Source organism: Neolamprologus multifasciatus, chromosome 1 (assembly GCF_963576455.1).
Source record: "Neolamprologus multifasciatus chromosome 1, fNeoMul1.2, whole genome shotgun sequence".
Taxonomy (NCBI): domain Eukaryota; kingdom Metazoa; phylum Chordata; class Actinopteri; order Cichliformes; family Cichlidae; genus Neolamprologus; species Neolamprologus multifasciatus.
In genome coordinates, this window is record NC_140439.1 from 36,866,663 (window position 1) to 36,893,310 (window position 26,648).

The 26,648-nt window shown below is 41.8% G+C and overlaps 1 protein-coding gene across 2 annotated transcripts in view; it reads right to left on the reverse strand.

The window, feature by feature from the left end:
- Positions 1-20,805, reverse strand: part of LOC146526202 (EMILIN-1-A-like) — a 39,296-nt gene extending 18,491 nt beyond the window's left edge. The window contains exon 1 of one of the 2 annotated variants that reach the window (XM_085184216.1): positions 20,169-20,805. In XM_085184216.1, the coding sequence (XP_085040342.1) occupies positions 20,169-20,305 (137 nt within the window). In that variant the 5' untranslated portion in view covers positions 20,306-20,805. The remainder of the gene's footprint in view (positions 1-20,168) is intronic. The other variant, XM_085184139.1, reaches the window with a different exon arrangement.
- Positions 20,806-26,648: the final 5,843 nt, after the last annotated feature.

Below are 26,648 nucleotides of genomic sequence, written 5' to 3' on the forward strand. Positions count from 1 at the left end.
GGTCACCTTTTCTGGTCTTGCCCCACACTCAGGAGTTTCTGGGCAGATATATTTAATATATATAACTGGATTTATGACTTAAAATTAGAGCCGGATGGTGTACTCGCAGTGCTAGGCTGCTCCCTAACCTCATTGGCACTCACACGTCCTCTTCAGAAAGCCTTAATGTTTGCCATGATTGTAGCTAAAAGACTTATTCTTAGAGCCTGGAAATCACCATCTCCTCCACTGTTCAGGGTTTGGCTACGTGAGATGATTGCTTGTTTGTATATTGAAGAGGTTTGTTATCGTTTGGCTGACACCCATTTTAAGTTTGTCGAAATCTGGGGCCCTTTTCTCAATCATATTAATAGGAATTTAACATAAACTTTAACCCATTTGACTGCACTTTGTGTTTGTGTGAAACTGCACCTCTGCCAGACCCTGATTCCTTCCTGGACTTGTTTCCCCCATCTTCTGGTCTTGGTGAACTCTCTGTTGCCCTGTCTAACCTCACACAGAAGATCATCTTCTTTGGACAATGGTGTTTCTTTTGAACTTTTGATTTGTACTGGCTAACTGGTGTATTTTTATTTATTTATTTTGTTTTTATTTATTCTTTTTCCTTTTCTTTCCTGTTTTCCTGTTTGGGTTTTTTTTTTTGTTGTGTTTGGTTTCTGTTTATTCTTTTTTTTTTCTGTGCTTAAATGTTATTGTTTTTGAATCTTATGTCCTTTGTCTGGTGTGCCGTTATGTAACTTTGAACTTAAAATCTTATAAATAAACATTTAAAATGTAAAAAAAAAAAAAAAAAACAAAACACAAAAAAACCCCAAACTACAATTTCATGCTGGAGGGTTTGTGAATCCAAACAGAAACCAAAACCACCGCGACAGTAATGTGACGATCAGATAATCAGTTTTTGGCTTCTTTAAGTTAAACTTAAAATGTTAGTTTGAGTAATAGGTGAATATTTTCTTGACCAAGTTCTTTCAGCTAACAAACTCAAATATCTCTTAATAATATTTCTATATATTTCTGCAATATTTCTTACAGATAGTGTTGGATAAGATGCTGGTGATGATCAGATAAATTAAGTGATGATATTCAATGTTTAAATTGTGTGCATTCCCCCAAAAGCATAAAAGTATGTTCATATATTTTATATCCAAGCATATGATAAAAGAATAGTTTCTGTTGAAGCTGTGTACACTTGCCACTCTCACACACACACACACACACACACATTGGTTTATATCAAGCAGGTCTCTGTAACCTCACGGCTTTACAAGTGTGTCTTTAAAACTGAGACATGTTTCAGGAGGCAGAGTGGGTTGCCCACTAATCACAGGGTTGGCAGTTTAAACTCAATCTAGCCCAACCACATGCATGGCAGCTCCGCCACCATGACTATGGGAGCAAATGGGTGAAAGAGAAAAACCTTGAAAAACTGTTAACTTCACACTGATGGCGTATGCAAATGGACAACATTTAAAAGTGCAAACATAATGAACCATAAAAGGAAAACTTTCCAATCACTTTCCTGCGGTAACTTCATTCATACTTCAAATATACCCTGTGACCTCTTACTGTTTGAGCTACAGAGGAGTTTTTGATGTATTACGTTGCCTTATTCGACTATACTTTGATGTTAATGTTCTCATTGCACCGCTGATGGTGAATTACTCCTTATGTTTCTGAAGGAGCCTTTTTTAAAGTTTTTTTCACTTGGTCAGCTGCAGCATAGAGGCTTAACCACAAACATCTGTTTAAGGTCGAGCGAGGTCAGCACTGAGCATGTGCAGATGTTTCTTGATGGTTGTGGTGCAGCACGGTAGCAGACTATTCTAAAACAAACTATCTTTAAACCTGCACACTGAGTAACCTGTGAAGCGTCTCGTTTTTTCCCTGCACGGCTGACTTCCCACCATTTAAGGACCTTTATTTTGAAAATACAGCTTTCTCCCATAGATCCATTTATTTTGAAGGCTACGGTTGACTCTGCGGTCTGCATTCTTGGCCATCTCGGCTGATTGAAAACATGTGAAGCGAAGCTGAAAAACCATCAAATGAAAATGTGAGTGCTGCCGCTCAAACACCTGCAGACCCTCTGAAGAATATAAACACGCCGGATCGCTTTCTGTCTGTTTCTGTTCCCGTGCGGGTTATAAGTCAAACATCCTGGCCGGCATCTGACAGCTTCAGTCATCGAATCCAGTGACACGCTCATTGTTCACATGGCATTGTGGGTAAAATCTCATGACAAGTTAAGCGCGTGGTGCTGATGTTATTAGCGTGCGGTGGCGATGAGTTTCCATCCGTCTCGTTCATGTCGGATCAGCAGCAGAAAGACTCTCTGTGTTGTGTGTTTGCGTGTAATTAGGTTGAATTGTTGTCTCTGGAATCCAGAACGATGAGCAGAAACAATCATCTCATGAACCATAATCATGCTGTTTTACTGCTGAGGTTGCATTCGTTGAAATATTTGGAGGACATAAAGAGGGGGGTCAATATACACCAAAAATATAAAACAGAATACATTCTGATCAGTTTAATGTGTAATTTAAATATTCTATCATTCATTCAGTGTAACTACGAGAAAGAAATGACCTCCACCTTCACCATACGAGGTGCAATGAAAGAGCCGAATGACTCCACCCGTGAGAGCAGAAACCTAAACAGATCCTTCGAGGTCGCCTCTTTGAGCACCTCCTTTGTGCTGCTGTTTTTGGATTGCTCACTTGCACATACTTGCAGCTTTGTGGTTTTGCTACGGACCCAAACTTGCACAGTTTTGGTTTTGCTTTGATTTCTCTTTTGATGACAGTTGTTGAAAAGCCCCACAATGTGGTTCCGGGCTTCTTTGTTATTCTTGCCTTGAGATTTGGACACAGATGGTGACAGTGTCATCGCAGCAAGACTTTCCACTGTATTGTTCTTACTAAGCACCGGTGTGGAAGTCTGTATTTCCATCTCCATCCCATTTCTGAGCTAAAAAGCTATCCTGGAGCTGAGTGTAGGTAAAATCAGGCATTTTTCTCTGACGCTATCTCACATTACAGGTTAAACATATCAATCCATTTCAATAAATCCTATCTAGTTCCTTCAACTTATCTCTCCTTCGTGGAATAATATTGCAAAGACCTCCAAATTTTCAAACAATGAAGTTGAAGGTGTTCAACTTCAACTTCATCCAACAAATTATTCCAATAAGATGCTTCTCCCACTGAAAACGCTACGTCCAGATGAACAGAATCAACCTTTGGGAGTACAAAGAGATTCACTCGTTTTGACCAGATCTCCAATACCACCTCCACTTTAGGCCTGCCACCTGTGCAGTTTCCTATTTTGTCTTTTGAGGCCAAACTGCACACCATATTGAAATATGCCAGGTGTTGGTGAGGAAAAAAACTATTTTGTGCTGTGAGATTTTGTTACCTTTGGAATTTTTCATAGACAACTAAAGAAACAGGCTGTGACAGGCTGCTAGCTGTTTATTGTCAGTTCATCACTTGAGTTAGAAGCCCCCTTTTTTACGAGTTAAGTGGCTTAACTAACAAACAAACAAAACAAAAAGTTCACTGAAAACGGTAACGTACAAGGACCGGACTGTAAATGAGTGAAAAGGCAGCCAGTGCCCAAAGAAAAACTTTGAAAGGCGTCAGGAAAGGCAGGAAAGGAATTGCTAAAGAAGCTAAATATAAAGGACTTTTACAGAAACCTGCTGAGGGGAAGCTAACTCATATCAGCTCAGCTATTATGTTACAGCAGTGCAAACTGTGTCGCTCTGCCCAATGAATTTACATGTCTTCAGTTGGTGATTGTGTATAAATGCATATTCATGCTTGACCTTAATCTGATGCTAAGTCTTCAAGTCTTCACTCCTGAAATTGCAGCTATAGAGTGCTCAGGAGGAACAACCTGGAGGAGAGGCTGCTGGTGACATTCTATAGAGCCACCATAGAGAGCATCCTAACGTACGGCATAACAACATGGTATGCAGGGTGCTCAGTTGCAGACAGGAAAGGACTGCAGAGGGTCATCAACACAGCCCAGAAGATCACTGGCTGCTCTCTGCCCAGCCTGGAGGCCATTGCAAACTCCCGATACCTCAGCAGAGCTGGCAATATCATTAAGGACTACTCTCACCCCAGTAATCAACTGTTTGAACTATTACCGTCAGGCCGACGGTACAGGTCACATAAAACCAGGACAAACAGATTCAGGGATAGCTTCTTTCCCAGAGCTATCACCGTAGTAAATAAGCACAAAACAATTAAACCTGCTTAACTATACTTGCCATTGTCACTATATTATGCTGCTATCCTGTATATATTGTACTTATTATTGTCTGAGTACTACGGTTGTTTTATTGTACTTTTTATTTTTTACATTTATATTTATTTTGCATTTTGCACCAAGGGAGTGGCACTCCAATTTCGTTGTACTTTGTACAATGACAATAAAGGCTATTCTATTCTATTCTATTCTATTCTATAGAAGATAAGATTTTAAGCACTGATTAGGTTGTTTATGAGAAAGACTATTTAATCAGTTAAATTAATGTCAGTTATTCTGACAAAAAGTTATCTTCACGTCTTGTTGAGCAGGATGTGAGACAGTATCAGACCTGTGTGACAACAATGTGAAGCTTTGAAAGTTTCAATGTATGCAGCCTAATGCCTTTCTTATGCTAGAAAGCGGATCGCTGATTGAAGTTGACGGCATCCGGTTGATTCATGTTGTATGTGAGGGTGCACAGAGCTGGACAGTTAACAGATAGCGCTATCACAGATGGTGGTTATCTGAGTTGAGTTGAGCCAGCCAAATTCGGCTATGTCAAACTTTCCTTAAGAACCAGTCTCAACACACAAAAGCACCAAACTTACAGACAAGTTCTCGGTAGATGAACATATTGCTAAAACAAAAAAACGTTCAGCTCTCCGAACCCTGGCCAGCAAAAATGGGCTGTTATGTAATTCTAAAAATATGTGTTTATTTTCTTATTTACACTTCTGTATTTGTACGACATTATTAATTAGTGTATGGGAACACAACAGATGGTGCATGTCTATCTGATTCACTGTTAAAGAATTCTGGCGAGAATAAATAAATAAACCACATCAGTAAGAAAGACAGTAATCTTCTTAAATGTCAAATCTGAGACACTGTTTAACATTGTGGTTTACAATAACAAGATCCTGATGGTGACTATTATTGCAGTGAGATTCTATCAGCAGATATAAGTTCACAGAGGGCATTTAAATAAATGTTACACAGCAGAAGTCTGTATGAATGCGTTTTACTGAAAGTTTGAGTTGCAAACTCATATATCAATCTTAAATCGGACGAAAGGGAATTCGAGTCACTTGGGGAATGATAAAACACAGCTTCCCTTGTTTGGACATTTTCAAGTTGAAATTAAAAAACATTGTACATACAGACAAAAACACCAGACAAACTGTTAACCCCCCACCCACAATAAAAAAACATGTAATGTTAAAGGCATGAGTGACGCCAGCACACAAACCCAACCCAAACTAAATATTTCCTGCACGTCTACAGTCGACTCAGAGATCCGACTGTATTTAAATATTGCAAAGATGAATAAAGCTTCAGATTTCTCACTGCACAGAATATTCCCATCTTTACAAGAAGACGTAAAGCCGAAGAAGAGACAAAGGCTCCTTTCACCAACTGACAGCCAATCAGAGAGCGTCACAGTAACAGTGACCTAAAGTTAAAGCGGGGCTGCTGACATGTTTTCAGTCAGTGTGAGCATGACTCCTGACAGTGAGTTTATACTATCAGCAATGATCAGAATTAAAACAGCGTGTGACCTTTGACCTACAGCAGGCTGAAAGCAGGACAGAGTTAAGTGGAGGCTGATAAGGGAAAACGCTGCCCCTGACAGAGTTTCTCTTAAAACAGAAACAACATCTTCTAAAAACACAACTGGCCTGACTTGGCTGATTTATGGTTACATTGAAAATGAATAAATATAAGAAAAATATAAGATAAGCAGGAAACATGAGCCTCACATCCATTCCTCTGATCAGTTAATAGCTCCATCCATCCATCTATACATACATAGATCCTTCCCTCCATCCATCCATCCATCCATCCATACATACATTCATCCATCCATTTTCTTAATCACTTTATCCAATTCAGTATTGGAGGGCTGGGGTCTATCCCACTGGGTAAAAGGTGGGATATTGCAGGGCTAAATGGTAGCATGATCCATCCATCCATCCATCCATCCATCCATCCATCCATCCTTCCCTCCATCCATCCATACATCCTTCCATCCATCCATCCATCCATCCTTCCCTCCATCCATCCATCCATCCATCATCCATCCATCCATACATACATCCATCATCCATCCATCCATACATACATACATCCATCCTTCCCTCCATCCATCCATACATACATACATACATACATCCTTCCCTCCATCCATCCATCCATCATCCATACATACATCCATCATCCATCCATCCATCCATCCATACATACATCATCCATCCATCCATCCATCCTTCCCTCCCTCCCTCCCTCCATCCATCCTTCCTTCCTTCCCTCCATCCATCCATCTACCCATCCCTCCCTCCCTCCCTCCATCCCTCCATACATCCATCCATACATACATATATCCTTCCCTCCATCCATACATACATCCTTCCATCCATCCATCCTTCCCTCCATCCATCCATCCATCCATCCATCATCCATCCATCCATACATCCATCATCCATCCATCCATACATATATCCTTCCCTCCATCCATCCATCCATACATACATCCTTCCATCATCCATCCTTCCCTCCATCCATCCATCCATCCATACATACATACATCCATCATCCATCCATCCATCCATACATATATCCTTCCCTCCATCCATCCATCCATACATACTGTACATCCTTCCATCCATCCATCCATCCATCCATCCATCCTTCCCTCCCTCCCTCCATCCATCCATACATCCATACATCCTTCCCTCCATCCATCCATCCATCATCCATACATACATCCATCATCCATCCATCCATACATACATACATCCTTCCCTCCCTCCCTCCATCCATCCATCCTTCCTTCCCTCCATCCATCATCCATCCATCCATCCTTCCTTCCCTCCATCCATCATCCATCCATCCATCCTTCCCTCCATCCATCCATCTACCCATCCCTCCCTCCCTCCCTCCCTCCCTCCCTCCCTCCCTCCATCCATCCATACATACATCCATCATCCATACATCCTTCCCTCCATCCATCCATCCATACATACATCCATCATCCATACATCCATACATCCTTCCTTCCCTCCATCCATACATACATTCATCCATACATACATCCATCATCCATACATCCATACATCCTTCCCTCCATCCATCCATCCATCCATACATCCATACATCCATACATCCATCCATACATCCATCCATACATCCATCCATACATATATCCTTCCCTCCATCCATCCATCCATCCCTCCCTCCCTCCCTCCCTCCCTCCCTCCATCCATCCATACATCCATCCATACATCCTTCCCTCCATCCATCCATCCATCGTCCATACATACATCCATCATCCATCCATCCATACATACATCCTTCCCTCCCTCCCTCCCTCCATCCATCCTTCCTTCCCTCCATCCATCATCCATCCATCCATCCTTCCTTCCTTCCCTCCATCCATCCATCATCCATCCATCCATCCTTCCCTCCATCCATCCATCTACCCATCCCTCCCTCCCTCCCTCCCTCCCTCCATCCATCCATACATCCATCATCCATACATCCTTCCCTCCATCCATCCATCCATCCATACATACATCCATCATCCATACATCCATACATACATCCTTCCCTCCATCCATCCATACATACATCCTTCCTTCCCTCCATCCATCCATCCATACATCCATACATACATCCATCATCCATACATCCATACATCCTTCCCTCCATCCATCCATCCATACATACATCCATCATCCATCCATCCATACATACATACATACATCCTTCCCTCCATCCATCCATACATACATCCTTCCTTCCCTCCATCCATCCATCCATCCATTCATCCATCCATCCATACATACATACATACATCCTTCCCTCCATCCATCCATCAATCCATACATACATACATTTTCTTAATCACTTTATCCAATTCACCATTGCAGGGGGTTGGAGTCTATCCCACTGGGTAAAAGGTGGTGTACACCCCGGACAGATCGGCAGTGTTAAATAGCACCAACGGGATCTTGTCCGAACATTTCTACAGATAAATTTTCATGTTTTTCATCACGTTTTATCTCCACACTGCAGAAAAACAACTGCAGCCTCCACAGCTAACTTTGAACCACAGAGTCCACAGAGAAAAGCAGACGCACACACACACACACACACACACACACACACACACACACACACACACACACACACACACACACACACACACACACACACACACACACAGAATGATGTCACATTCTACGGAAATGAGTAATTCGGGTGTTTTTTCGCTCCGTTTTTCCAGTTTTTTGCTGATGACATCAGAGCTGTTGCTGCCAAAAGGAGGGGGCTGAATGTGTGCGCGTGTCTGTGTGTTGCAATTTGTGCAAATGTTAAAGGCTTTACAGTTGGACCTTTGCCTTATTTTAGCTTTAGCCCAGGGAGTTTTTCTTTAAACTTGTGAAAGACCTCAGCCTTCATTGTCCCAGAGGATGACACAGAATGAGAAAGTGTGGGGAAAGTTTACAGAGGAGTCCCTAGTTTTTCATTGTGAATGTGCAGAGTTCCTCTGGAAACTCATATTTGTCCTGCCATGGAAAAACTTGCCAGAATACATGCCCTAAAAGGGAATTTGGTTCCTGCCTATGACAATGGTCAAGATGAGTGGTTGCAGCTGGATGTACGCTTCTGACAGGCTCTGTGTGATCACAAATGATTGTGTGTGATCAATTTAAATGTGCAGTCACATGTGTTAATCAACAACAGCAGTATGCTGCCTCTGCCAAGGCTGAAAATCCCCTCCACGCCACACATGAGCTGATTTCTTGGATCCAGATAATATTATTTTAAGAACATCAAGATGATGTCCCTGTTTTTTCTTTATTTATGAAGATATTACACAAAATGACCACTTTTACTAATCCATGCATGACTTTTGAATAATCTGGATAACAAGCAAACCAATTACATCATTGCTTTGTTGAAGGTAATCATAAATCATTATAGCATATGTCCATTTACTATGTGAGAAATCAGGGGCTGTAAATCAGACTGCTTGGTTGAAATAAATACAACAGCCAATCATCAATCAATACCATGGTTCATCTCAACGATCCCCAGTAAGATCTCCATTAAGACTTCAGTTACAGTAATTAGAAATTCAGATGAGACTCGGTGTGATAAACACATGCTCACAATATTAACGGCCAAACTGTGGCTCTGATTGGTTCATGGTGAATCTAAGGTGATCCAGACATATTTGCTCCAACTGTTAGGCGAGTCAGCAGAAGGTAAATCCCCGCAGTATGAGGAGGAAGTGGTAGTCGTGGGTTTTAGCACTTCTGGTTAATCTCATCTGATCTGATACCAAGTAAATACAGGCCCAGTACTGCCAATACCAATACTTTCAGCTTTTAAAGGCATCAATCTAAGATTAATTGTAATCAACTTGTAAATTCTGAACTGACTTGAGTTAATACAATAAAACAAACTTTTCAGCTTTTGTGTATTTTGAAACAGGGTTTTATTTTAAAGCTGGCAGGTAAATGTGCCTGTCTTTACAGCACTGGGTCACCTTCTGTTGTTAAACGTGCTGGTAGGCTTTTAAATAAAGAAAGAAAATTTAAAAAAGCCAAGCTACATGCATAGAAACAAAGCATTGATCCTATCACGCTAGCATCGATATCAATACCTGCGTTCGGTTCGATACTTTCGATATTTGGATCGATCCACCCATCGATTTAGTTCTAGTATCTTATCACATTATCAGTGCATTCATAGAATGAATCTGAACAGTTTGGCTCTGTTAGTTTATAAATGACTTTTTAATGACCTATTGTGGTTAAAGGGTGTACATATGTCTTTAAATCATAGCACTCTTTTTAAAAATAGTAGAAGGATTTAATACAGTGCAAAAGTGGGGTTATGGAAGTGTGGTTAGTTGCTGTTAATTACCACGAAGAGCTAAACTACCAAGGATAAGGACAGATTATGTCTTAGTGCGCATATAAATTAGAGTGCAGCTGAAACATTCCTGTCAGGGCTGGATATTACAACCACATTTCAGAAATAGTTGGGACGCTGAGCACAGTTTCCAACAGCTTTTCACGGGCTGCAAAAGTTGTGCGGCGCTAAAAACAAATATGTGCTAGAACATCTCAAAGTTAATAAGGTCAACTAGTAACATGACTGTGCATACAAAAGAGCATCTCAGCGAGGCCGAATCTGTCAGAAACAAAGATCAGCAACTGAGCAACAGCTGTGAATGTTTGGAGGATTGTGGTATTGGTGACGTTCACATGTGTGAAGGCCCCGTTTATGCTGAACAATATATAGCATATATAGCATGAAGAGCAACATGGTTCAGAGAAGGGCTTTCTTATTTCAGCAAGAGGATGGAAAACTATATTCCACAAGTTTTCCAACAGCATGGTTTTGTAATAAAAGAATCTGGGTGCTAAATTGGCCCTCCTGCAGTCCAGACCCGTCACCCATTGAAAACAGATGGAGCATTATAAAATGAAAAGCACGACAAAGGAGGTCCTGTTGAACAACTGAAATCCCAGCAAGAATGGGAAAACATCTGGCTTCTAAAACAGCAGTTGGCCTCTCAGCTCCCAAAAGCATGCAGTGTTTTTTGTTTTTTTTTAGAGAAGAGATGATGCAACACGCCGTTAAGCGTGCTTCTGTCACAGCTTCTTTGGAAAAGTGTTGCATTAAATATACAAATGAGCATGCATCATTCAAAAACACAACAACACTACACATGCTGTCTTTGTGCGACATATGGTTACCAAACACATACTTCCATTGGGTAAAAAAGCTTCTTATTACTTTCATTTCTTGCGATTTTCGACTGTTTGCTTGGAATTTAACTGAACTTAGGACTAAAGCGCAGACGGGATTTTTCTAAAGCTTCAAGCTTTTGGAAAAAGCCGATAACAACAGTCCCAGAAAGTAACAAAAATCCAACCAAGCAGACAGCCACAGGGAACACGGAGCACAGGAAGCTGATGGAGGACTAGAGAAGATAAAGAGATGATCCGACTAAGGGAGATACAAGGCTGTCAAACACAGGTGACACAGCAAACAATCACAAAGAAGAGGAAAGGAAAGCAGGAAGGAAAACAAAAAAAGACACATGAGGAAAACTGATTCCCAGAGCAATACAAACAGTGAGAAAGGCTGAAGAACAACTGAGCGTGATGACGGAGACCCGGAAACACGGAACACACAAGAAGAAAACACAACAAAGACAACAGAAACTGACAGAAACAACAACTACGTGAATGTACTATTGCTGTGATTTATTACTGTTACTGAAGGTCCGCGGCTCCGAACCGTAGTAAAGGGACCTCTGACCAATACGTCGGGTTCCTGTCGGGCTCTTAGCTGAAAACTAGCTTTACTTTGTTGTCTGGGTCAACTTTGCTAGCAAGAGACAGAGAAAGGCGTTGAAAGGCTGCTCCAACAGAACTTATTGTTTTTGGAGGAAAACACGAACACGGTGTACAGTCGAGTCTTAATAGCTTACTTACAGCTGGGCTCGTCAGGCTCTCTTGTTGGCTGCAGTGGTTTATTATTATATTTACATGCTTCCAGCTCCCGTTTTTGCTCCATGACAGCTGTACTTTTCCTTTTTCTCCCTCCCTTGCTCACAGACACATAACGTGTATGGCAGTCCATTCTCCCTGCAGCACGGACTACACTGCCTATGATGCTACATTCTTTAGAGCTATACCTGTAGCATTCTGCCTATTAGCTTAGCATAACAACAACAAAAAGGCCTCTCTCACCCAGGAAACACGCAGAGAGAGCGGCACCCTGTAACCATGGCAACCGTAACGCTGCCGCCTGGAACAACAGAACGTAGCTGTCAAACAAAACCCAAACAGTCCTGACCCGCCACAATATGAAACAGGGAAGTAGCGCCGTGTAATCCATTTATTTCAACAAAGTAACTGTATTCTAAATACCACCTTTTTAAACGGTAACTGTAACGGAATACAGTTACTCATATTTTGTATTTTAAATACGTAACAGCGGTACATGTATTCCGTTACTCCCCAACACTGGTTTCATATGCCGCTCACCCTGCAGAGGGTGCAAAATGCCGCAGCTCGTCTTTTAACTGGCACTGGAAGGTTTGAGCACATTTCCCCTGTTTTAGCTTCACTTCACCGGCTGCCCATTTCTTTTAGAATTCATTTTAAAAATTCTTTTATTTACTTTTAAAGCTCTCCATGGCCTAGCCCCATCTTATCTCTCTGAGTTGCTACAGCCTTATTCACCCACCTGCTCTCTCAGGTCAGCTGATCAGCTGCTCCTGAAGATACCCAGGACTGGGCGTAAACTTAGAGGAGATCGTGCTTTTGCTGTAGCAGCTCCAAAACTGTGGACCGAGCTTCCTTTAGAGATCAGACAGGCCACTTCTTTACCTGTTTTTAAGTCACTCTTGAAAACCCACCTCTTTACCCTGACCTTTGACACCACGTGAGATGTTGGTTTTTATTTTTTATTTTTATTTCAGTTGTTTTTAGGTGATTCGATGCTGTTTTATCTTGTTTTTGTTTTAATATAGGGCTGTTTTAATTTTATGTTTTATGTGTTTTATTTATTTATTTTGCTGTTTTCTGTTATTCTATTGTTTAACTTATTTTCTGTACAGCACTTTGTTCCTGTGCTGGGTATTTTAAAGTGCTTTATAAATAAAATTGGATTGGATTGGATGTTTATTTGTGACCACATCACACCTTCAGTGGTAAAAATCGGAATAAACGTCTGCATCTGTCATTTAAGTATTTAATAAATAAACAGTGACTGTGCAGCTTCTAGTGAGAGCACTGATCTCAGCACTGATAGAAAACCTGAAACACTTTATAGTCACTGATCAGTTTACTTTACTACCACAAAAACCCACTGATGTTCCATTCATGTGCTCATTTTATCCTCAACTGAAACGCACTCGATTTATGAGCTCCACATGCTGACTCGCTGATCACATCTCTGGTACTGATTAATGAAGATTGAGTTATCAGCACTGATAATAGATTACAGCAGTCAGGATTACAGTAATCTGGCAGTCAGAGCTGATGTCACTAGGATGGTTTTTATGAAGCACAAAGTCTTCAGTGTACAGAGTTTAGCTTGAATCTCTGAGCTCGACTCTTGCGGACAGGATGTCCGGACGTCTGTCTCCGAGCTGCTCAGATCAGTCTCAGCTGTTTCCCCTCTTTTTAAAAAAAATCTTTTTAGATTCCCAATGCTCCGTGACACTGCTCGCTTTCTGGCTTTTCGTCGTCTATAAATCTGCTGAGTGAAACAAACAGAGATGTATGAATCTACACGTCTCTGCAAAGATGCACAAGTAAAAACAAAAGTAAAACTTGGTATAAAGAACGAGGGGAAACTGGAGCTCAGGCAGATGTCGTGTTATCTCTGCATCTGCAGGTCAGTGAATGCTGCTCGTGTGAGGACAGACGCCACCTCTGACCTTTTTATTCCTGCCTCAGAGTGGGTCGGTTTCATTTCTGCCCCCGTGCGTCTCAGCTCTGCAGGCCGGACAGAAAAAAAGCTGATTTATCAGCTTTACAAACTCCACAGGAGAGATTCAGAGTTTGTGCTTCACGTTGGTATTTTTTTAGCAGCCGACATCAAACTGAGGGTTTAACTGCCTGTTTCGCTGGGCGGAATGCTTTTTACTGTGCTCTATTGTGTGTTTATTGCACTTTTATGTGGTGTATTGTGTGTTTAGTTTTATAGTGTTTCAGCTTACAGGACTGACCCCAGTAAAAAGTTCACCGAATCGGAGCTTCATGCTCAACACTACTTTCACCTCGCTGAGCGGATCCCGTGAAGAAAATGACTTTAAGAAGAAGAGGAAGACGCTAACACGTGAGCTTTCAGGCAGCCGTGACATCTGAGTCAGGATCGCTCCAGATGGAAACTTATTTATCCTTTTTCCATTAGTCCTGGAGACACTTGTGCGAGCTGCTAACACTCACGGCCAATGAAACCATGCTGACAGTTAAATAAACAGTTCACCTGGAAGACGAAAAACATTTGAAAACAGGAATCCTGCAGCTCGAGGAAGATTAGATTTAAGACCTCTTTAACACCCCTCAGAATTCAATTTAAGACCAGCTCTCCTGCAAGTAAGATTTAGGAATGAGAAAGCGACATCATCCCACAGATATGTTTGTTTTTCTACGATTTCGTCGAAGCTCTTAGCATCCACAATAAGCCGATGGGATCCCAGACTATGGCTTAAATATCAAAAAACAAACTATAAATGTTGTTGCTTCTCCCATTGTGATCTGTGTCATTAATGCAAGGCACTTTCTGATAATTATAGCTATTACAAATCATTTAGAGATTTTAATTTCACTGATAAAAAATCAACTGTTCCCACATCTTCAAATGTTGATTTAAGACATTTTGGAAAAAATGAAGGCGTCTTTTTTTAGATGAATGAATTCACTCGGCTTTATGACTATTTAAGAATCCACGGGAAACATGCCCAGCTGCTCAGTTCATAACTAAAGTGAAAAGCATTGAGCAGAAAGACTTCTTCACCCTTCTCCTGCTTCATTAGTTGTTTTTCCATCTAAAATTTTCTCCCTGAAGAAGTTTTTCTTTCAGGGAGCTGAAAGTTTCCTTCAGAGTATTGTTTGTCTGCATTTCCACTCCACCGAAGACAAAAGATCTGGCAGAATGAGTCCAGTGACGTAGCGAGAGCTGCTTTGAAACACCAGGCTTTATAAGAACGCAGTTAGCAGGCTACATCTCAGCTGTCTCTCTTTGTTGTTGTGCGACTGCTTTGGTTACAAAAGCGAGCAGTGCGGCACCTTTTAAAAATATAATACAGCTTTAAAACAATAAAACATCTGATTTCTTTTTTTAAGCCCACTCAGCCACAAATGTTTGCCTCGATCTCTCTTCCACTTTCCTTGGTTAGTAACACTATCCCCACCAATGACAAAATATTTCAGCAATTATTGTTTCACATCAAGTGCCAGTGTTAAAAATCAATCTTTCTACTCACTCTTCTGATTGATATTTATGTATATAAACAACACTCTGATGTGGAAAGTGTTACATGTGACATTTGTTGTGCTTACACTCTCCAACTTTAACTGATGAGCATCAAGATCCAACCCAAGAACCCACAACAAGTGGGTACGCCTTCCTCCACTGACCCTAAAATGAGTGGGGAAGTTACCATCATGCAAAATGATACACATGAAAACCAGACAAGGGCCCCAGTGTCACACCTGCAGGTTATTTTCCACTAAAATTCATGCAAATGCTGTTGTGGATGTGGTTTGAGGTTCCAAGAGCTCCTGTGAAGGGGTGCAGTGGTATAAAAATCTCTAGAAGAGATTCACATTGACCAAAAACTATTGAAAGTAAATGGTCGTGTCCAAATTCATGGGCTGCATCCTCCTGAGGCTGCATTTGTAGACCGATTACGTCACAGCGACGCGCCGAAGGCTGTCCAAATTCGTAGGCTCCTCCGAATGCAGCCGACAAATGCGTCCTCCTTTTCCCCGAATTTGAAGGATGGGTCGGGTGTGTCCTTCGTGGCCTACTACATCCCAGAATTCATAGCGCGGCCCAGCCAAACTCCAGTTTCCAATAATGGCGGCAGCTACTAAGTTTTAAAATTACTCTTACTAATCTTTCTGGGTCACAAAATAAACTTTTAACATATTTTCAGGCGAGAAAGTAGCTGTGTAAACATCAAATATCTGCTCAGTTTATCAAGATATCGCATATTTGCAAAAGTGCTTCGACGTTTTCGGAGACGTCTGCTACCCACCAGCTCAATAGCTAGCCGGGAGCTCGAGGGTCACTGAAGCCGCCAAGAACGGCACAACTCCCGGCACATCATTTTCAGATCACCGCAGAGTTTCGCTACTCGGGTTAAACGTAATATATAAGTCACTTAGACAACCTAAAAATATTACTGTTGGGCTTTTTTCAGTGTTTTGTTTGTTCGTGAGTAAATCGGTTTGGCTGAGATTAAAGTTATTAGATTAGATTAGATAAAATAAAACTTTATTAATCCCCCGGGTGGTTTTCACACAGCTGACTAAACGTCAAACAGAAAACTGATTAAACAGAAGTGTGAGACGGTCGAGAATTTACGCCAGTGTCCTGTTATATTTTAGATATCAAGGAGCAGACGGCCGAGTTTATTAAACTCCACCGAGACAGCGGTGACGCTAATCAGAAGGCTAGACCGTCCAATTTCACGGCCGTTTACTTCCGGCCTACCCGACCTTCTGAGGACCCGGCCCACGTAGACCGCGAAGGCCGGGTCCTCAGAAGGATGCAGCCCATGAATTAGGACACGACCTCTGTCACATGTCACAAACTGTTCTCAACTTCCAGGTGATTGAAGCCTCTGCCAATGAGAGCGCAGGACACAGCTGACTGACATCAGCTGCTGATTGACATAAAACCTGTCCGAGTCTGGAATGTCCATCTGCCATCACCTTTGTGTTGCTTTCAGTGTGAACGCAGCTCAGTTTAAAGTCCTGCCACACTTAAACCCAACATCATCTTCACACACACTGACCACAAAGAGCCTCACACACACTCAGGGCACATACTCTGAACTATTTAAAGCACAGCTGTCAGCATGCGTGTGCGTGAAGTGACAGTCAGCAGCTCTGAGAGGATGTGCCAGTTAAACCTCTCTGCCGGGAAGGTCACGAAAGGCCCGGCTGTATAAACCACACATAAAGTGTTATTTATAAAGGAAGAATGTGCAGTGCAAGTTCAGCCTGATATGGTGAGATCGAAATGAAAATGAGGCGAGACAGAATTTCGCCTCAAAAGTTTATTAATAGCTTTTATTTATGTGTTCTGTGCAGCTGTGTTTAATGGCCATGTGTAAGGATGGATGCTCTGGTGCTCTTTTGTGCCTTGTTTAGCGTCCTTTCCTCGGAATTTACAGAGACGGTGTCCTCAGTTACTTCTTCCTTCAGTAGTTATTTTGTTCCCTTCGGTATTCCATACCTGATGCCGCCAAATAAAACACTTCCTTTTATCACTTTTTTGACAAGTGTGACAGTTTCTAGTTATTGTGTTTTTGATTGACATGTCTGATAACATGCGGTACAAAGCAAAGCTTGAGCGGAATCAGACAGTCTGTTCGCAGGAAACAAAAACGTCAGCCTCTGATCCTTAAAGATTGAGAAAATACTTTATTTCTTTGTTCTTTCAATAACTACTTGGTTCATTATGGACCATTTGCTCTTTCAAATGGAAACATATGCTTGTGTTTCCTTGTAATGCTGCTTAACAGTAGCTAGGAAAGTTGTGCAAAACTGCTGTTGACTAAACTAACCAGTTTGCTACTATCTATAGTTTCCACTGCATATAGATGACTTCATATTTTTATTTATAGGAGGTACTGTGGCCTGGGGAGCACTTCCAAGTATACCAACCGAATTCTCAAATGTACAGTTTTTTGTGAGAGTCACACTTCTGACATTAAGGACATCGTTTCAAGCTAAAGCCGTGCTTTATTGGTTGGGATAAGTTGAAGACTGCCAGAGGTTTCTTCCTGTTAAAAGGGAGTTTTTTCTTCCCGCTGTCACCAAAGTGCTTGCTCATAGAGGGTCATATGATTGTTGGGCTTTTCTCTGTATGTATTATTGTAGGGTCTACCTTACAATATAAAGCGCCTTGAGGCGACTGTTGTTGTGATTTGGCGCTATATAAATAAAATTGAATTGAATTGAATTGAAACATCCATCCATGAATGGAGATGAGAGTGGAAATGAAGCACAGTGACTGAGATCACCACAGAAGCACTATGACAGTGCTTCCAGTGTTTCCAGCCTTTGGGACTGAAAAATGAAGGCAAAGTGACAAACACTGCAGTTCCTCTAATGGCCACTTGAGGCTGACTCCTAAAGCGAGTCGACCCATTGCCTTGGATTTTAAAAACAGACTTTACAACAGAAATAAACAGGATACAAAAAACATCTTTAGGCTGTAAAGCCATTTTCCCTGTTTGTAATAACTGTTTGGGGGTTTGTCTGTGAAGTCAAAGGAGCTTGCAAAGAAAAGCGTCTGGACTTCTTTAAGTTACTTGAAGACGTTTCACCTCTCATCTGAGAAGCTTCTTCAGTTCTAAGGTCAAATGGTGGAGAGTCCCAGATATAAACCTAGTGGGAGTTTCCCCCCACAGAGGGACAAAAGGACCCCCTGATGATCCTCTAATCGCCTGAGCTAAGGTGTGGAACTGGGTGTGGGTCCCAATCAGCCAGAGTTTCGGGTGAGTTCATTGTGAAACCTGGCCCCACCTTATCATGCGAATTCCTGAGGTCAGATGGCCCAGGGTGTGAGTGGGCGTTAAGGCGTCTGGGGAGGGAACTCAAAACTGGATTATAGATGGCAGAGAGTTGGTGTCGTAAACCACCGCCTCTGTTCAAAAATGGTCGTTCACAGTGGACATAGATGCTTCTTTCACTCCTCTTTCAAACCATCTGTCCTCTCTGTCCAAAATGTGAACATTGGCATCCTCGAAAGAGTGACCTTTGACCTTTAGATGCAGATGGACAGCTGAGTCTTGTCCTGTGGAGGTGGCTCTTCTATGTTGTGCCATGCGCTTGTGAAGTGGCTGTTTGGTCTCTCCAATGTAGAGGTCTGGGCATTCCTCGCTGCACTGTACAGCAAACACCACATTGTTAAGTCTGTGTTTTGGAGTTTTGTCAATCTGGGACTCTCCAGCATTTGACCTTAGAACTGAAGAAGCTTCTCGGATGAGAGGTGAAACGTCTTCAAGCAACTTAAAGAAGTCCAGACACTTTTCTTTGCAAGCTCCTTTGACTGTTTGGGGTTATTTTTTTTAACAAGATGACACATTTGAACCATGTTAATGCTTAAAGTTGACATTATTATAACCCTGGAAGCTTTGAGTGTCAGCTGGATGGAGAGAAAGCAGGCCAGTGCTTCACCTCAGCTACTCAGAGCCAGGGAAAAAACTTTGTGACTGTTTTTGAAGACTTTTGGCGCATTTAAAATCCAATAATAAGACAGCCAATCACAGAAGATTGTGCTTCACCTCAAGAGAGTGAACTTCTAATATTTTTATGCTCCGTAGACTTAATTACCTGTATCTGTGCGATGAAGTTACACCCATACTGTCTTTACGTATGCAGCTTGCTAGCTTTAGCTGATAACTCCACTCCACCCTAAATGTGGTCACTTCTGTGTCCAAAACACCAACACGGCGATCGTAAACCAGTGGGTGATGTCAGTTTGTTTGCACATCTCTGCCTTTGTGGATACACAGATATTGATGACGCTATAGAGTTTGAGTTCCTCATGCATGTCAGTTTCTATTCAAGTTAAACACTTTTTTCCTGTGAAAACAGAAAACGGATGAAGGTGGACAGAAATCCAGAAACTGCTTTGAGCTTGTTTGTGATCTGAAGCAATGACTGTAATGAAAGGACGGCAGGATGAAGCTGTTATTAAACGTCTGTGCAAATGAAATGTTTTAAGTCCAAACATCTCAGATGTCTAAACCAAACATTTCACAGAGACGTGTCATAAACAGAAAATTAAGTTATACATCAGCTTACACTGAACTTCAGGTGCTCATTAACCTGAAATATCAAAAACAGGCTTAAATTCACCTTTAATTTCAGCTGTTACTATAGAAACAATGTAAAAAGAGGTGCATGATGTCATCTGACATCAGCAGAGGGGCTCACTCTTAAATATCAGACCTGCAGAACTGAACCAGGAATCAAACTAGCAACCTGTAAGCACTTCCTGTCAGAGTTTAACACACACACACATAAAACTCCTCTGTGGTGAGGTCATAACACCTTGACGTCACCACCTTCATTTCCAACCTCATCATCATCATCACCACCATCCTTTCCGCGCACGTGTCATCTTACCTGTGCCTGCTGGCAGCGCGGGCTCCGTGCGCGTGTCCATTGGTGTACAGGTTGTAGGACTGTCGCAGCGGGAACGCGCCTTTGGCGTGTCCGCAGGTCCAAAGCACGAGCAGCAACAGTAGCGGGAGCGCGGCCATCCCTCCGATCAATACGCGATCAATACAGAGTATCGATACTTTATCGGAGCTTCCTCAGCTGGAAGGGAAGACTCCCATCTCCATGGAAACGCCACAAAAAAAGTTTCCTCTGAAGTCCGTCAGTCCCACCGACCCATGGTCCGGACCCGATCAGACCTGAAGACCTGAAGCCGAGTCCAGTCCCCCGCTGACCCGCTGCGGGTCCCGCTGCTCCCAGCCTTTAATCCGCCTTTAATGCCACTTTAATCCGGCTCGGCGCGGTCCCGGCTGGCCCATCAGAACTTTACTGGAGAAACAAAGAGAAGAAAACGTTGCGACAGACTGAACCGAGACCAGCTGCTCCTCCTCTTCATCACACCGCCCCACCGAACTGTCTCCGCCCCTGCCGGAGGAGAAACCAGACCCGCACCCACACCTGAACCAGGACTGGGATCAGTGATGAAAACGTGAAACCGCACGGAGCCTCAGAGAGGCTTTAAAGGACCAGACTGCGCTTTTTAAACTTCTCTACGCGTTTTTTCTGTCTTTGTATGTGTGTGTGTGTGTGTGAGAGAGAGACTGTGTCTGTGTGTGTGTTTTAAGCTCTCTCTCTCTCTCACACACGTATAAAGTTAATGTAAATCGGCTGAATCTGATTCTTTCTTTCCGAATTTTGTTGTCAGTTTAATGACTTATTATTCCGAACACTTGTTTGCTTGTTTGAATGTTATTTTGATCTGCAGAGGATCCTTTGAAGCTCTTAAAGAACATCTAAGAGTTTAATCTCAGCTGACAGTCAAGTCACCGCAGTTTGTCTCAGCTGGTTTCGGATTAGTGAGACTTTCTAAAGGCTTCACAGTCACTACAGAATGTAAAAAGTCTGTTTTTACTTGGTAAATGTAAAGTGCAGTTAGCTGGTAATGAGGCGACTTGTGGACGTGGGGCCACTTTTTGAGGTGTGGTTCACTGGCTGATGCTTTATTCTGACAGGTTTTTGGTCACATTTCAGGGGATAAAGTCAGCGATTCCTAAGTTTCTGCAGGGGAGCCTGCAGAGTAATCACAGCTGTTCTTCACATCTGTAAAGTTCAACAATCCAAAGTGTCCTAATACTTCTTATTTTAGGATTAAGTTCCTCTGTTCTCATTCAAGTTGATTTATTTTAGGAGGAAATTAGTGTTCCGAGTAAATGTTTGATTTTCTGGATTGGATACCGAGCCTTACGATGGTCCTCGTGCACACCTGCATGTGTCTGTGATTCATTCATTTATGATGAGGCAGAGGAACACAAACGTGTTTTAAAATGTTAAAAAGTTGCATCCTGTAACGTGACACCGAAGACGTTAATGAGCGTTTGATGACACTCGGAGCGGAAAACATCCTGCACACTTCCTGAGGTTAAAGGATGTTTTACATCTGCTCTCCTCAAAATAGACAAACACGCCACTAACTTTCACTACGCGATAACCCTTTATATCAGTGTTGTTTGGACCATTGTTGTACTGTTTTTACACACATCCTGCCCTTCAGTAGACCCCAGTGTGGTCATCTAACGTCTTATAATTTTGTCATTTATCATAAGGTTTCTTCTTATTTTTATTATATGGGGGTATTTTAAGGGAAAGGGGTTTCAGAAGTGCTATTACAACACAGTCACAGCAGTTTGCGCAGGCAGCTGACTCACAGTCATGTCGACATTCAGAGTAAACATGTGTACCACAGCTGTCTCATGCTGGTTCTGGTGACAAATGAACATGGACTAAAGCAAAAACCATTTCCTTTTTTTTTTAAACATCTTTTATTAGAGTTTAGTTGGTTTGCAAGCACACTATATGCGTTTACATTACAATGCACCAACACATGGGCCCGTCCTTCAAGCGTACTTCAGTTGTCCGTGTTCGTAACCAAGTATAATCCACACTTGAGTGTTGCGTCTGTGAAACCAAGTCATCGCTTGTTTATGCGTCGCGTGCCAGCTGTGACATCACTTCGTCAACATTTGTCCTGGTCCTTGAGATGGAACAACCTCGCTGCTGCGCTGGTGCATGTGTAGAAGATGTCAAAACAGGAAGCAGAGCGATCTCACAGGTTTTTTTCCCAGAAAGTCTTTTGAAACTTTTGCAGCATCTCTGTATAATCTGACAAACTCCGAGCTTCCTGTAGAAAAGTTTATATAAATAACAGCAAAACAAAGATGATCATACAGCAGTTATGAAGGTGACAAGGGTCAGCATATATACCAGGTGTTACACTGCACTCTCCGTGCTAATGGTTTATGATTAACAACTTATTAGATGAACACATTTTCTTTTAGCATCCTTTCTGGCTCCAACAATGAACATAATTTACAAAATAAACTTCCTGTTTCATTCCAGACGACCTGAAACTAGTGATCGAGCTCATGAGAACAAAGTTTGCACGGGTAAAGCAGCAGAGACAACAAAGAAAAGTCTCTACAAAAGCAGCTTTATTTCAAACAGGAGCTTGACGTCTGTGACCCGCCAGATCCCCACTGAGCTTATTTTACATGAAGTGAGCTGAAAATCATTTTCCTCAGTTCATCTAAAATAAATCTCCCCAAACAGAGTGACTGTATGCTGACATCAGGTTTGGTTGAGACACACAGGCTAAGAACAAGACCGCGTTTATTCAAGTATAACCACCATTAGTTTCAGTTTTTTCCCATAGCCACAGAGTTTTGAATTTCTTAAACAATCACGAAAAGCTTGAATCTTACAGCGTGTTAAGTCAACACTGATGCATGGCCTTGTCAACATTTCGGTTTGGCTGAGTATTTAAGAGTTGGGCAGAACAATGTAAAAACAAAGTAAGATACTGAGCTCTGCCGAGATCCTTTTCTGCTTCTTTTTTCCTCATTCAGCCTGCTCAGACCTACTCTTCATCAGCGATGAGTGCATCTGAGAAACTGAGGGCACCCACATTCTCAAAGTAACGACTGCTCCCTCACACAGCAGCCACACCCAAAATTACAACCTGCTTTACTGTCTGTATTATTCTAAATGAGGCCCACATTGGCTAAGTAAGCATCATGCTGAACTAAAAATGACATAAAACTATTGTTTGAATCGATTAACTCATTAGGGAAATGTTTACTACAGGCACAGGGGGGTGGGAGCTGTAGGTGGTTTTTCTCATAGACATACATATACAGCCCAAGGTCGTTTTTTTGCAACGACAAAAGTTGCCCCCTGCTGGCCATTAAAAAGAATGCACGTTTGAGGCACTTTGCAGTTTTTATCTTTAGTCCACAGTCTGAGGTCATGCAGTAAATATCAAAGACACAAAGACATAACATCACCACACTGACATCTTTAGAGACTCACGTAAAGTGTCAAAAACAATGATCATCAAACAGAAACCATGACAACAGATGCAGCAGACCTGTTCTTTCTGCAGGAGCCTACAGTACCCATGATGCACCAGCGATAGTCGGCTGTTAGACTGGGGTGTGTGCTGGTAGTAGCTAACGCAGCCCGAAGCAGAGTTTGTAAGCTCACTGCTTTCTAACCTCCCACTGAGTTTTCAGATCAGACAGCAAATTTACACGTCTCCGTCTGACTGTGAAACCAGCGGCGGCACCGACCAACGCTGGCTCAAGACAGGAATACTGACGGTAAGCATACGGAAAAATATCTGCTTAGCTGAACGCCGACGAGCCACCACCTGCCCAAACTGTGATACAGACTGTTTTCCCTAATAGGAACAACAGAGTGAGAGAGCTAAAACAGGACTCTACAATGGAAAACACTTTATCAGATCTCATAAATCATGTGGTGACCCCCCTCTTCCTCAGGCTCTACCCTCTCCGGGTGGAGAGGCGGACCACCCAGACTCCATCACTCACACTAACCACTGTTTTCAGTTTTATGAGTCTCTTTTTAAATGGAGTTTTGTATTAAACACAGAGTCACATTCCTGGGCGAAAGCCTCAGGTGAGACACAGAAACAGAATCTGAAAGCTTTTCCTTTCGAATAATCGAGTAGCTCATGAAAGTTAATAATGTCCCTGGTTTGTTCTTTATTTCCTTTAAATGTTCACTATGTGAAGGAAACCAAATAAAAGTTAATTTACCTTAATTTAGCTGTTTAACTGATCTGAGCATGTACAATCAGACTGTAAGTGGTTTTAACAGGAAAGTCCCAGCTGACCTTTAAAATGCTCAACCATTAAGACCTCCATCTCTCCTGAACATTTGGAGTTGTCTCTGGACAAAAGCACTAAGATTCTTCCTCGTCTTCTTATTAGATAAACACTACAACCATCCAGGAAACCCAGATGGTGACTAATCAGAGAAGTGCTTGGCAACTTTCCTCAGCTTTTAATCTTGAAATATAAAATATAAGTGAAAGTTGTGCCGACGTTACCTGGATGTTGTAGGGCAGAGGTGGCAAACTCCAGGCCTCGAGAGCCGATGTCCTGCAGGTTTTAGATAACATCCTGGGTCAACACACCTGAGTCAAATGATTAGTTCATTACCGGGCTCCTGGAGAACTACAAGAAATGTTGGGGAGGTAATTTAGCCATTTAAATCAGCTGTGATAAATCAAGGACACATCTAAATCCCGCAGGAAACCGGCTCTTGAGGCCTGGAGTTTGCCACCCCTGTTGTAGGGCTTTCCAGCTTTATGTTCAGGAATCATTTTATATTATAGAGTAAGAATGCCAAGAAAAACAGTACACCCAGAAACTCCTGATCTTATGCTTGGATGACCAGCTCTGTTCATACTGAGCTAGCTGTGATACCTGAGCAGACGGAGCCACCATGATGTCACCAACTCTGCAGTTTGTAGCCTCTGTGCTAACACTTTGGTCAACAACCTTTGTTTCTTGGAGACAGAAGTGACCATATGTGGACATGAAGGTGGTGTCCCGGTTTATTGGCTAAGTCTCGTTAGCTTTATTAAACTTCTCATTTAATAAGAATGATGCAGTTTAACATAGTGCCAATCAGTGTTGGTCAAGTTACTTGAAAAAAGTAATCAGTAACTAATTACTGATTACTTCCCCAAAAAGTAATCCCATTACTTTACTGATTACTTATTTTCAAAAGTAATTAGTTACTTAGTTACTTTTTAAAAACACGATTTACAACCTGAATAGGTGATAAAGCGATAGATCTTTCAGCCCAATTCTACTTTTTCTACATAATCATCATACAAAATGTAATCAGATGAAAAAGTCTCTTTTTAAAACTTGTTTTATTAGTTTTAATCTTTTAACTTTATGCATCAAGCAAAAATTTAATTATATGCAACATTCACTGACTGGAAGAAATTTGTTTAACATTTAAACCTATTTTCTGCACATTCCAGCACATAAAATAAAATATTTTTTGTGTTTACACTCAGTCTTTCAAATAGATGCAAGTAAAACACAGCAGAAAATAAATAAAGTCAAAGACTAGCGGTCCTGTTGCTCTATTTTCACCTGTTTACCCTGGTGCAGGTGTGCCGCGGTGATCAGTGGAAGAATCCGCGAGTTTGTCTGTGAGTTTCCCATTACGTCGTAGCGCACTCGGTGCTTGTTTGGAAGTTAAGGGTTTTTTTCGCTGTAAAAAGAAGTTTTACGGACACTAATGTTTTTATCACTTTTTATGGAATCAAACTCAAAGTAAGGTCAGTACTTCCACGCTTTAAACACCGCACGCTCATACTCTCTCCCACACTTGATATATTATCCATCATTGATCTGCACACAGCTGTTGCCACGAACGTCACTGTCATGAGACACTCACAAAAAAATCACGGTTTTAGTAACGCAGCCTGCTTACGGGAAAGTAACGGTAAACTAATTACCTGTTTTGCAATAGTAATCCCTTACTTTACTCATTACTTGAAAAAAGTAATCGGATTACGCGTTACTGCCCATCTCTGGTGCCAATACAGAGGGTGAAACTGATGTGCTGCTCAGAGAGAGTTTATGGTGCCATTCAATCATCCATCTTCCTCTGCTTATCGGGGCTTTGGTAGGATTGGAGCCTTTGCCAGCTGTCCTTAGCTGAGAAGCTGGGTCCACACTGGTTTCCATTGCAAACTGGTTCCATAAACTATACAACACACAGGTTCCAGATAATTAGTGGGACGTAAGTCTAGTTGTCAATGAAATGAGGTTTATTGTTGCGTTTAAGTTTTTCATTGAAATGTTCTGATCAGCAGTTCTTGCTTCAGCTCCATTATAGGTGGAAACAACATCAACATCTGCAGGTTTGGCGTAGTTAAATGTACTTTAACAAACGTAAAAAATAAAACATGTAAATGTGACTTTACTTTTTTACCTGTTCAACTTATGTCTGTCCACTAATTAAGGCAGGCTAATTATTCTTATTGTTGTATGTCCATAAGCT